This window comes from Triticum urartu, chromosome 1A (assembly GCF_056163025.1).
Source record: "Triticum urartu cultivar PI428250 chromosome 1A, HENAU_Tu73, whole genome shotgun sequence".
NCBI classification, from domain to species: Eukaryota; Viridiplantae; Streptophyta; class Magnoliopsida; order Poales; family Poaceae; genus Triticum; species Triticum urartu.
This window is the reverse complement of record NC_141873.1, coordinates 275,734,365-275,747,964: the sequence shown is the minus strand read 5'-3', so window position 1 is coordinate 275,747,964 and position 13,600 is coordinate 275,734,365. Positions and strand designations below refer to the sequence as shown.

The 13,600-nt window shown below is 40.1% G+C and overlaps 1 protein-coding gene across 1 annotated transcript; it reads right to left on the bottom strand.

The window, feature by feature from the left end:
• Positions 1-11,732: 11,732 nt before the first annotated feature.
• LOC125532474 (uncharacterized) lies at positions 11,733-13,245 on the bottom strand. The gene is made up of 5 exons (XM_048696531.2): positions 13,043-13,245; positions 12,892-12,961; positions 12,321-12,430; positions 12,094-12,208; positions 11,733-11,969 (listed from the first exon to the last, which is right to left on the bottom strand). Exons 1-5 carry the CDS (start codon positions 13,110-13,112, stop codon positions 11,885-11,887), a joined length of 450 nt encoding a protein of 149 aa, XP_048552488.1. The 5' UTR covers positions 13,113-13,245; the 3' UTR covers positions 11,733-11,884.
• Positions 13,246-13,600: the final 355 nt, after the last annotated feature.

The following is a 13,600-nucleotide window of genomic DNA, read 5'->3' as shown; positions in this document are numbered from 1 at the left end:
TACTTTTTACTTTGCTTTTATTTTACTTTGCATCTTTATCACAAAAATACCAAAAATATTATCTTACCATATCTATCAGATCTCACTCTCGTAAGTGACCGTGAAGGGATTGACAACCCCTTATCGCGTTGGTTGCGAGGAGTTATTTGTTTTGTGCAGGTACGAGGGACTCGCCCGTAGCCTCCTACTGGATTGATACCTTGGTTCTCAAAAACCAAGGGAAATACTTACGCTACTTTGCTGCATCTCCTTTCCTCTTTAAGGAAATCCAACACAGTGCTCAAGAGGTAGCAAGAAGAATTTCTGGCGCCGTTGCCGGGGAGTCTACGCAAAAGTCAACATACCAAGTACCCATCACATACCCTTATCTCCCGCATTACATTATTTGCCATTTGCCTCTCGTTTTCCTCTCCCCCACTTCACCCTTGCCGTTTTATTCGCCCTCTCTCTCTATCCTCCATCTCTTTCTCTATTTGCCTCTTTTTGCCCGCTTGCTTTTTGTTTGCTTGTGTGTTAGTTTGCTTGTTTGTCACAATGGCTCTACCTAGATTTGGTGATCTTCACCTTAAAAGGTTAGAAGAAATCGAAAGAAATGTGAGGAGTTTCATGGTTTTGCAATTTGAGCATAATAATTTCTTCAGAAACGAGCTTAAGGAACAGAAAAGTTTTATGAGTTTTATGAATAAAGAGCTCGATGATATGTCTAAAGAATTCGATGGTTTAAGATCCCAAATTGCTCGTCTTGAAAAATTGACTGCTGAAATTTCGGATAGGCAAGCTACCTTAGTTAATAGGATGACCGCTAAACCGGATTGCTATGAAAATAAAGATGAAGATCTAAAAGTTATTGATGTGTCCCCTATTAAATCTTTGTTTTGGAATATGAATCTTGATAATGATGGGACTGAATATGATCCACCTTTACCTAGAAGGTGTTCCAAAAATTCGGAGTTTTTAGATCTTGATGCTAAAATTGATGAAAGTGGGATTGAAGAAATTAAAACCCTAGATTTTGCTAAACCCACTATTTTGGATTTCAAGAAATTTAATTATGAAAATTGCTCTTTGATTGATTGTATTTCCTTGTTGCAATCCGTGCTAAATTCTCCTCATGCTTATAGTCAAAATAAAGCGTTTACTAAACATGTCGTTGATGCCTTGATGCAATCTTATGAAGAAAAACTTGAGTTGAAAGTTTCTATCCCTAGAAAAATTTATGATGAGTGGAAACCAACTATTAAAATTAAAATTAAAGATCATGAATGCTATGCTTTGTGTGATTTGGGTGCTAGTGTTTCCACGATTTCAAAGACTTTGTGTGATTTGTTAGGTTTCCGTGATTTTGATGATGGCTCTATAAACTTGCACCTTGCGGATTCCACTATTAAGAAACCTATGGAAAGAATTAATGATGTTCTTATTGTTGCAAATAGAAATTATGTGCCCATAGATTTCATCGTTCTTGACATAGATTGCAATCCTTCATGTCCTATCATTCTTGGTAGACCTTTCCTTAGAACGATTGGTGCAATTATTGATATGAAGGAAGGAAATATTAGATTCCAATTTCTGTTAAGGAAAGGCATGGAACACTTTCCTAGAAAAAAAATTAAATTACCTTATGAATCTATTATGAGAGCCACTTATGGATTTCCTACCAAATATGGCAACACCTAGATCTATCCTTGCCTTTTATGCCTAGCTAGGGGCGTTAAACGATAGCGCTTGTTGGGAGGCAATCTAATTTTATTTTTATTCCTTGCTTTTTTATCCTATTTAGTAATAAATAATTTATCTAGCCTCTGTTTTGGTTGTGTTTTTTGTCTTTAGTTAGTGTTTGTGCCAAGTAGAACCGTTGGGAAGACTTGGGGAAAGTCCTGTTAATCTTGCTGTAAAAAACATAAACTTTAGCGCTCACGAGAACTGCTGCCATTTTTATTTGGAAAGTGCTATTTAGTTAATTATTTTTGCAGATGATTAATAAATAAATTCCTCACGTCCAGCAATTTATTTTAGAATTTTTGGTGTTCCAGATCTTGCGCTAGCTACAGATTACTACAGACTGTTCTGTTTTTGACAGATTCTATTTTTCGTGTGTTGTTTGCTTATTTTGATGAATCTATGGCTAGTAAAATAGTTTATAAACCATAGATAAGTTGGAATACAGTAGGTTTAACACCAATATAAATAAATACTGAGTTCATTACAGTACCTTGAAGTGGTCTTTTGTTTTCTTTCGCTAACGGAGCTCACGAGATTTTCTACTTTAAGTTTTGTGTTGTGAAGTTTTCAAGTTTTGGGTAAAGATTTGATGGTTATGGAATAAGGAGTGACAATAGACTAAGCTTGGGGATCCCCATGGCACCACCAAGATAATCTAAGGACACCTAAAAGCCAAAGCTTGGGGATGCCCCGGAAGGCATCCCCTCTTTCGTCTACTTCTATCGGTAACTTTACTTGGAGCTATATTTTTATTCACCACATGATATGTGTTTTGCTTGGAGCGTCTTGTATGATTTGAGTCTTTGCTTGTTTATTTTACCACAATCATTCTTGTTGTACACACCTTTTGAGAGAGCCATACGTGATTTGGAATTTGTTAGAATACTCTATGTGCTTCGCTTATATCATTTGAGTTATATAGTTTTGTTCTAGTACTTCACTTATATTTTTTAGAGCACGGTGGTGGAATTGTTTTATAGAAACTATTGGTCTCTCATGCTTCACTTATATTATTTTGAGAGTCTTAAATAGCATGGTAATTTGCTTAAATAATCCTAATATGCTTGGTATTCAAGAATAGCAAAAACTTTCTTATGTGTGTGTTGAATACTATGAGAAGTTTGATGCTTGATAATTGTTTTGAGATATGAAGATGGTGATATTAAAGTTGTGCTAGTTGAGTAGTTGTGAATTTGAGAAATACTTGTGTTAAAGTTTGTGATTCTCGTAGCATGCACATATGGTGAACCGTTATGTGATGAAGTCGGAGCATGATTTATTTTTTGATTGTCTTCCTTATGAGTGGCGGTCGGGGACGAGCGATGGTCTTTTCCTACCAATCTATCCCCCTAGGAGCATGCACGTAATACTTTGCTTTGATAACTTGTAGATTTTTGCAATAAGTATATGAGTTCTTTATGACTAATGTTAAGTTCATGGATTATATGCACTTTTCTTCCTTCCACCATTGCTATCCTCTCTAATATCGCGCACCTTTCGCCGGTATCATACACCCACCATATATATTTCTCAAAACAACCACCACACCTACCTATTATGGCATTTCCATAGCCATTCCGAGATATATTGCCATGCAACTTTCCACCGTTCCATTTATTATGACACACTCCAGCATTGTTATATTGCTTAGCATGATCATGTAGTTGACATCGTATTTGTGGCAAAGCCACCATTCATAACTCTTTCATACATGTCACTCTTAATTCATTGCATATCCCGGTACACCGCTGGAGGCATTCATATAGAGTCATATTTTGTTCTAAGTATCGAGTTGTAATTGTTGAGTTGTAAGAAAATAAAAGTGTGATGATCATCATTATTAGAACATTGTCCCAGTGAGGAAAGGATGATGGAGACTATGATTCCCCCACAAGTCGGGATGAGACTCCGGACGAAAAAAAGAGGCCATAAAAAAGAGAGAAAAGGCCCAAATAAAAAAATGAGAGAAAAAGAGAGAAGGGACAATGTTACTATCCTTTTACCACACTTGTGCTTCAAAGTAGCACCATGTTCTTCATATAGAGAGTCTCTTGAGTTATCACTTTCATATACTAGTGGGAATTTTTCATTATAGAACTTGGATTGTATATTTCAATGATGGGCTTTCTCAAAATGCCCTAGGTCTTCATGAGCAAGCAAGTTGGATGCACACCCACTTAGTTTCTTTTGTTGAGCTTTCATATACTTATAGCTCTAGTGCATCCGTTGTATGGCAATCCCTACTCACTCACATTGATATCTATTGATGGGCATCTTCATAGCCCGTTGATACGCCTAGTTGATGTGAGACTACCTTCTCCCTTTTTGTCTTCTCCACAACCACCATTCTATTCCACCTATAGTGCTATATCCATGCCTCACGCTCATGTATTGCGTGAAGATTGAAAAAGTTAGAGAATGTCAAAAGTATGAAACAATTGTTTGGCTTGTCATCGGGGTTGTGCATGATTTAAATATTTTGTGTGGTGAAAATAGAGCATAGCCAGACTATATAATTTTGTAGGGATAACTTTCCTTGGCCATGTTATTTTGAGAAGACATAATTGCTTAGTTGGTATGCTTGAAATATTATTATTTTTATGTCAATATTAAACTTTTATCTTGAATCTATCGGATTTGAATATTCATACCACAATTAAGAAGAGTTATATTAAAATTATGCCAAGTAGCACTCCACATCAAAAATTATCTTTTTTATTATTGACCTACTCGAGGACGAGCAAAAATTAAGCTTGGGGATGTTTGATACGTCTCCAACGTATCTATAATTTTTGATTGCTCCATGCTATATTATCTACTGTTTTGGACATTATTGGGCTTTATTATCCACTTTTATATTATTTTTGAGACTAACCTATTAACCGGAGGCCCAGCCCAGAATTGCTGTTTTTTTGCCTATTTTAGGGTTTTGAAGAAAAGGAATATCAAACGGAGTCCAAACAGAATGAAACCTTCGGGAACGTGATTTTCTCACCGAACAAGACCCGGGAGGCTTGGACCCTACGTCAAGAAACAATGGAGGAGGCCACGAGGTAGGGGGCGCGCCTACCCCCCCTGGCGCGTCCTCCATCCTCGTGGGGCCCCTGTTGCTCCACCGACATACTTCTTCCTTCTATATATACCTACATACCCCCAAACGATCAGATACGAAGCCAAAACCCTAATTCCACCACCGCAACTTTCTGTATCCACGAGATCCCATCTTGGGGCCTGTTCCGGAGCTCCGCCGGAGGGGGCATCCATCACGGAGGGCTTCTACATCAACACCATAGCCTCTCCGATGAAGTGTGAGTAGTTTACCTCAGACCTTCGGGTCCATAGTTATTAGTTAGATAGCTTCTTCTCTGTTTTTGGATCTCAATACAATGTTCTCTCCCTCTCTTGTGGAGATCTATTCGATGTAATCTTCTTTTTGTGGTGTGTTTGTTGAGACCGATGAATTGTGAGTTTATGATCAAGATTATCTATGAACAATATTTGAATCTCCTCTGAATTTTTTATGTATGATTGGTTATCTTTGCAAGTCTCTTTGAATTATCAGTTTGGTTTGGCCTACTAGATTGATCTTTCTTGCAATGGAAGAAGTGCTTAGCTTTGGGTTCAATCTTGCGGTGTCCTTTCACAGTGACAGTAGGGGCAGCAAGGCACGTATCGTATTGTTGCCATCGAGGATAACAAGATGAGGGTTTTATCATATTGCATGAATTTATCCCTCTACATCATGTCATCTTGCTTAAGGCGTTACTCTGTTTTCATGAACTTAATACTCTAGATACATGCTGGATAGCGGTCGATGGGTGGAGTAATAGTAGTAGATGCAGGCATGAGTCGGTCTACTTGTCTCGGACGTGATGCCTATATACATGATCATATCTAGATATTCTCATAACTATGCTCAATCCTGTCAATTGCTCAACAGTATTTCGTTCACCCACCGTAAAATACTTATGCTCTTGAGAGAAGCCGCTAGTGAAACCTATGGCCCCCGGGTCTATCTTCATCATATTAATCTTCCAATACTTAGTTATTCTCATTGCTTTTATTTTACTTTGCATCTTTATCATAAAAATACCAAAAATATTATCTTATCATATCTATCAGATCTCACTCTCGTAAGTGACCGTAAAGGGATTGACAACCCCTTATCGTGTTGGTTGCGAGGAGTTATTTGTTTTGTGCAGATACGAGGAACTCGCGCGTAGCCTCCTACTGGATTGATATCTTGGTTCTCAAAAACTGAGGGAAATACTTACGCTACTTTGCTGCATCTCCTTTCCTCTTCAAGGAAATCGAACGCAGTGCTCAAGAGGTAGCAGGATCTTGTATCTTCCTTTGTGTTCATGAATCTAGCGCATGTGTGATTATTCTTATTGGTTTGAGTGTTCTCTTGTGTTCCTTTCGTGATTTTCCCCTCGTTTCCCTCCTCGTGTTCTTCGTGTTCATCATGGAATTCGCTCCTTTCGTGAAAGATCAGCCCCTATGGTTCCTACCCTACATCAGTTGGCGACCGTTTATATTCAGTACAACGGACACGTTCCATGTACTGTCGGTGTTTGGCGAGGAGATCGCTCGGTAGGGCACCACCAAACTAATAGACAAACACAGAGAGGGCCCACTAGGGCAACCAAACAGTCCGGTTGCTAGAAAGCTCGACCATACCCCCTATAGCAAATGACCTCAAACCATCATAACCGGCCATGCAACACACAGTCACATATCCTTCTAACAGAATAATACGCATGCACACTGCACTGACCAGCTAGCCTCGACAACGTACAACAGCCGGGTGGACCAACAGACTCCACTCCGGTGAACAAACAACCGCTGGACAAATAGTTCATTCTGTTATGATTGTGGTAGCGACTGTTGTGCAGTACGTGAGTTGTTTGGAGAGGGTTGTTGATGCTCTATGCGTCTCCTCTAGACATTAATGCGTTTTCCCATTGGTCATCACTTTCACCATCGGCTTGAGAGACTGCTCTTGATGCTCTATAGTCTATACGACTGCATGAGCTTTACCGTGGGGACACCTTTGACTTCTTCACCCCAGTCCGCGCCTTGCACAGATGGTGGGCATGCGATGTGAGATAGGCGCTAGCTCAAGAAACCCCTCGTCACTCGTGGAACGTGCGTACCCATCCCATGCACATCGCAAGGCCATAGGCAGAGCATCCGGCTCCCAACACTCCCCCCTCCTGCGGCACGACTGTGGGATGGGACATCCGAGCACGCCGAGTTGAAAAGTCTGAGAGAACATAAATGGGGCGCTCGCTCGCACAAGTCGTACCCAGATTATGCGTCGATTAGAAGGTGTTGTACTCCCTCTGTAAATAAATATAAAAGTGTTTAGATCACTATTTTAGTGATCTAAACGCTCTTATATTTCTTTACGGATAAATATAAAAGTGTTTAGATCACTATTTTAGTGATCTAAACGCTCTTATATTTCTTTACGGAGGGAGTACATGGGAGTAAACAACAACCGACTCCGATCGCATGCTGAACCGACCAAAAGCCGGATAGAGTGGTGTCTTGAAGTTGAAAGCTGGAATTTGCTTTATTTAGTGACATTTTGGTAGTAATTGTTCTTCTGAAAGTTGTAATAAGTCCCATAACAATGATGGCCCTATCTGCACTCTGTTTATCAGTCAGACTTGAGTTGTGTGATGTTTCTCAACTCCTAAACTGATGTTTCTTGGGGTCTTCCACTTGGCTTTGTTGCGAATCACTTCAGGTAACATATTTGTTTTGCAATGGCTAAAAGCTGGAATGTATTAAATTGGAATGTGAGAGGTATTAATGATAGGAACAAATGGCTAGCTTTGATCTGATGTTATGTTCCAAGGCACAACTCAATTTAAGAATGAATTTTCTATTTCTATACAGTTCATTTCAGTGCACAATAGTGATTCTTGGATTATCACTAACATTTATGGCCCTTGCCGGTCTGAATCAAGAACTTTGTTCCTTGATTGGTTCCAAAACATTGAAATGCCTGATGATGTGGATGATTAGTTCTTGGAGACTTCAATTATCTCAGCTATCCTGAGAACAGAAACAGAGAGGGTGGCTGCTTTACTGACATGAACAATTTTAATGCAGCCATTAGTGAGTTAGCTCTTATGGAAATTTCACTTAAAGGCAGGCAGTTCACTTGGAGCAACATGCAAGATGGTCCTTTTAGAAAAAACTAGACTGGTTTGTTTACTTCTGAAGCATGGACTTTGCACTACCCAAATACAATGGATATCCCTCTTGCAAAACCCATCTCTAATCATATTCCTTCAGTGATCCAGATATGTACCTCCATCCCCAAATCCAAAATATTCAGATTTATGAACTTCTGGTTGCAACACCCAGGATTCATGGATACTGTCAGGGGCATTTGGCAGCAGCAGGTTGATGAAGTGGACTCTACCAAGAGACTAACAACAAAATTTAAGAGGCTAAGAAAGGGATTAAAGATTTGGGCAAGAAATATTTCTGGTCTAGCATCAACTAACAAAACAACTAATGATGTTATTCTATTTTTTTATACTGGGGGAATTCGGGTGCCTTGATGTTGTGGAGGATAATGCTAGAACTCTATTAAAAGAACACCTTCTCATCCTATTAAATTGTCAGCAAATATACGGGAAACAGAGAGGTACTGTGAAGTGGGCCAAGTTTGGAGAGATTAACTCTAAATTTCTACAAGCCAAAGCGAACTTAAAATTTAGACAAAATCGCATATCCTCACTGAAAGATGATAATGGGTTTGATTATCATGACCACCATGCCAAATCCGCAATTCTTTGGAAGGCTTTCAAGCTTAGACTTGGCACTTTAGTCCAAACGCATAATCTGCTCAATCTGGATTTTCTCATTATGGTTAGAGAACATTTGGGTTGTTTTTTTAGGGGAAGATTTGGGTTTTCTAGAAGCTCCTTTCTCTAAAGCCTAGATTGATGATGTGATCAAGAAGCTATCTTCTGACAAATCTCCTGGGCCAGATGGTTTTAATACTAATTTTATCAAAACTTGTTGGCACATCATTGCTAAAGACTTCTGCGGTCGCATTGAGGATTTTTTTTGCATGAAAATACCAACATGCAAAGTATTAACTCATCTTTTCATCACTCTGATTCCAAAGATTGACACTCCTATGACTGCAAGTGATTACAGACTTATTTCCTTGCTCAACTGCTCAATCAAAATCATTACTAAGATTTTGGCCAACAGACTGCAGCAAATAATTCTTAAGCTTGTTCATGCAAATCAATATGGTTTCCTTAGAACAAGATCTATTCAGGACTGTCTTACATGGGCTTATGAGTACATCAATCAGTGCCAATAGTCTACCAAAGAGATCATTATTCTTAAATTAGATTTTGAAAAGGCTTTTGGCATGATTGGGCATCAAACTATAAAGCAAATTCTAGTTGCAAAAGGTTTTGGTCCTAAGTGGCTTAAGTGGATGGAGATGATTTTCTTTTCTGGTTATTCTGATGTTTAACTTAATGGTGTCTCTGGAAAACAGTTTAGTGGAGGAGAAGGGTTAGGCATGGTGATCCTCTCTCACCTTTGCTCTTTGTTTTGGCAGCTGACTCCTTCAATCTATATGTAATGAAGCTATGAACCAAAACCTCATTCAACACCCTTGATAAGACTTTCCAGTAATACAGTATGTTGATGACATTGTAATCATGATGCTTGCTTGCACTGTTCAACTTCAGCGACTCCAGAATCTTCTTACGCACTTCACAGTCTTCTCAGGCCTCAGAATAAACTATAGCAAATCCTTTATGTTGCCCATCAATGTGCCACTTGTTAAGCTGCAATTGTTGTCTGAAATGCTTGGTTGTGCTCTGGGAACCTTCCCGTTTACTTATCTAGGCCTTCCCCTAGGCACATCCAAACCAAGGGTTGAAGATTTTGTTCCCATCCTAAAAAGAACCGCCAAGAGGCCCTCTGGCTGCTCAACATTCCTGTCCTATGGGGAAAAGCTGCAGTTGATCAAATCAGTTTTTACCAGTGTGCCAACTTTTTTTTATTGCACTTTGGAACTGCCTAAATCTGTTTGGTAATAACAAGTACTCCCTCCGTTCCAAATTACTCGTCGCAGAAATAGATGTATCTAGATGTATGTATCTAGAACTAAAATACATCTACATACATCTAGATACATCCATACTTGCGACAAGTAATTCGGAACGGAGGGAGTACCTTAAACATTGCTTTTGGAGAAAGTATGGCATGGAGGATAGAGGTTCTGCCTTAATTGCTTGGAAAAAGGTGTGCCAAGGGGAAAATGAGGATGGCTTTGGAGTTTTGAACATTGAGACACATAACAAGGCTCTGTTTATGAAGCATTTGCACAAGTTTTTCAATCAACATGATCTGCCCTGGGTCAAACTTATTTGGGAGTCCTACTGTACCAATGATGGTGGGGGTCTTTTTGGTGGAGGAGTGTGTTGAAGCTCATGCCCCATTTCAAGTATGTCACACACTGTGATATTGGACACAAAGTACCATTCTTCTCTGGTCAGACAAGTGGAATACTCAATCATGTGCTGGCTTATTCCCAGAACTTCACTCATTTGCTATCAGTGAGCACACATCCTTCAAGCAAGCTGCTCATTGCCAAGATTTAGGTGACCTTTTTCATAGGCATGTTTCCCTACAAGCTTTCAATCAGTTTGAACAGTTCCAGGCTCTGATTCAACACATCCAGCTGGGGGATGGAAAAGACAAAGGGGGGTACCCTTGGAAAAGCCCTTCATACTCTGCCAATCAGATGTACAAAACATGAGAATTCAACCTCCAGCTCATGAGATATTTGGTCAACTTTGGAGATGTGCTGCCATTTTGAGATACAAAATCTTCTTGTTGATGCTGCATGACAGATTAAATACTAGAGACTTACTCCAGAGAAAATCTTTTTGACTTCCATCCTACTGCTGCCCACTTTGCTCCAACCAGCGTTTAGAAACTGCTTTTCACCTCTTCTGGGATTGCCCTTTTGCCTTGACATGTTGGGATTCCCTTATTCAGAACATAAGAGGCACCTCTGTTCTGTTGGATATTCAGCTGGCCACCAGTGCACTACCAAGAAGCATTGCTATGGAAATTCTAGTTATGGGTTGCTGGAATATTTGGACCCAAAGGAACAGCAAAACTTTTAAGAACATCACTCCCAGTATCCTTTCTTGGAAGACACACCTTAAGCAGGCCCTCCAGATTATTTGCTACAGGATTAAAGAAGGCAATTTGCAAGTTTTGAAAGACTGGATTGATAGGCTTCTGTGACGTTTGCCTTTTTCTCAATTTTTCCTAGACAAGGAATTGGCTGACCCTGTGGTCATTAGGTCTTAGTTTTCATTTTGCTTAGTTTGTATATACTTTTTTATTAGTGAAAATACCGTAGACCAATAGTTCTACAGTTCAGGTTTCAAAAAAAAAAAGAAACTGTTGCTTATCTTAGTGAGCGGAAATTGTTTGCCAAACAATATATTAATGTTTTAGTTAGCTTATACCAAGTTGGATCTCAAATATACTGGATAGCACACCTACCTTATTGAAGAACTTCAAAAGTTACCTATAGTACAACGTTTCTATGACATCTTCATAGTTTCACCATTTTATCAGTGTGAAACATTATAGTTACGAATATTGCTCAAGTAGTGTGTAAGTTCATACATGAAATTCCCAAAATCTAAGCAAACAATTGGAGATGTAGAAGCTAATCTTCTGTTACTATGCAAATATTGTACGACTAAATTCAACTCCTCCCCCAAGATGGGGGCTGACCAGCAAGCCACATTTTGAGGTTAATAAAGAGACCTGTTTCTTCGGTCCGCTGGTGGCAGTGAATTCACCTGTTTCGTCAGGCTTTACCCACCCTGACGGAAAAAAAAATAGCGTTTTTTCACGCTAATTCCACTCATTCTACACTGTGCCTTCCTCTCGAACTGAGCTAAACCTCATAAACATTCAGCGCAATCTGTAAATTATGGAAAAAACGTGCCATGTGAACTCAGTCCATTAAAGAGAACCTTAGTTATTACACTACATGCCTACTAGCCCCAGTACAGCAGCAAGATTAGGCAGTATGTCAGGTTATACACTAGACTCTAAGGCCATGGGTCTACATCATAATAACTTAATGTGTTTTCCGGTTAAAGTGCCATGCAAACTGATCAACAGCCACCATTGCCCGTGAAGCCGAACCAACAGAACCATCATACCTATGCATCAATAACAATTGCAAATCAAATTAATTCTGGCAGATCAAGCTGTATACTAAGAACCCTTAGAGGAATCCTGATAACTGATTTCAGTAAAGAAAAAGTTGAACAAGGGGATACATACATAGAGACTAACAAGTATGCTCCGATCTGCATAATTATAACTCCTTCACCTCCTGGCTGTGTTGTGTTAACGCAACGAGCAGTAAACCAGTGTCCGTGGATTGAGGTGACCACATCTACAAATTTATAACTTGCAATGACAATATTGCTCGAGATAACAAAGATAACTCGGTTTAACTATCCCTAAATCAGTGAGCAAGATTTAGGCTCATAATGTGAGAGACTCACATTGGTTTGGCCCAATAGAAAAGAATTCCGTCTGCAGATTATTCCTTCTAAAGAAGTCGATGGATGGCTGCAGATCAACAGCAGTAAATTTTGCTCCCTCTTGCTCTGCTCTGGACATTTAAAAAAGATTGTGAATTCAAACTTCTACAACTTGAACATTCGTGTATGTTAGTGAACAGGGTTTTGCATATCTTTGGCACTGAGATCTCTGTCACGTCTGTGATTCAGGCTTCTTCTGGTAGCTATGGACGGAAATAATAACGACATTAAACTACAACTTTGCTAAATACATCAACCAAGAAACGGTGCCAGTTTCAGATGAACCAATGACATTACTACCAAATTCATCCGGAACGTTCTAATAACTAACTAAATAACCGAACAGCTTCCATCAGAAACATACACGACCGCGTGGGAAAATTCATTAACACCATTCTGCAGTCCAATTGCCACTATTGAAGATTATATAGCCACCAAGGAAATGCCCATCAAATTGCCCGCGCCGGCTTTTGTGCTTCCTATGGGGAAAAAACAAATTGCCCGCGCTACCGGTGTTTGGGACGATACTTACACCATGGGGAAGAGGCGAGATGGTCCTGTCGGATCGTAGTTGAGCAGCAGCGCCGCCTTGATCGGCATCCCTGCAAGAGGATGGGGATTATGGTTCACACGAGAGAGCAGAAACAGTAGCGAAGTGGGAGGGAAAGGAAGGGAGGGCAGACCGGAAGATCCGACGTGCTTCCCGGTCCACTTCTCCCACGCCCGGCGCGCCGATGTCCAGTCCGCAGCCATGGCAGAAGTGGCATCCACCGCGGCGTGTAGGCTGCGCTTCGCAAAGGCGGCGGGCGGCGGACGGTGGAGGAGACAACGTCGGGACTGGGCGCGACTATTCCTCGCGTTCAGCGAGATAGGGGCGACACCTCGCTGAAGGCAAACGCCACTTGCACCGGCCCACGCGTGCGGGATACACCAGCCTGTTACCTGTTTTTTTTTTTACGTTTTTGGCTTTCTTTTTTTACTTTTTTTTATAATTGAAAATATTCTACACACGTGTGTGTGTGTGTGTGTGTATGTGGTACTAGCACATATGCCCGTGCGTTGCAATGGGAGAGATAAATAACATGTCCACCACAACAACACGGCATAACAATATCCGAATGGTGCCAACCAATGGCGGCAGTGAGACAAATGCTACCAGAAATGCCTATAAGACGTACATCGAAAACCATCACATATGATATTTTTGGTATGATTTTTGTACAACTACTCTGTTATTTAAA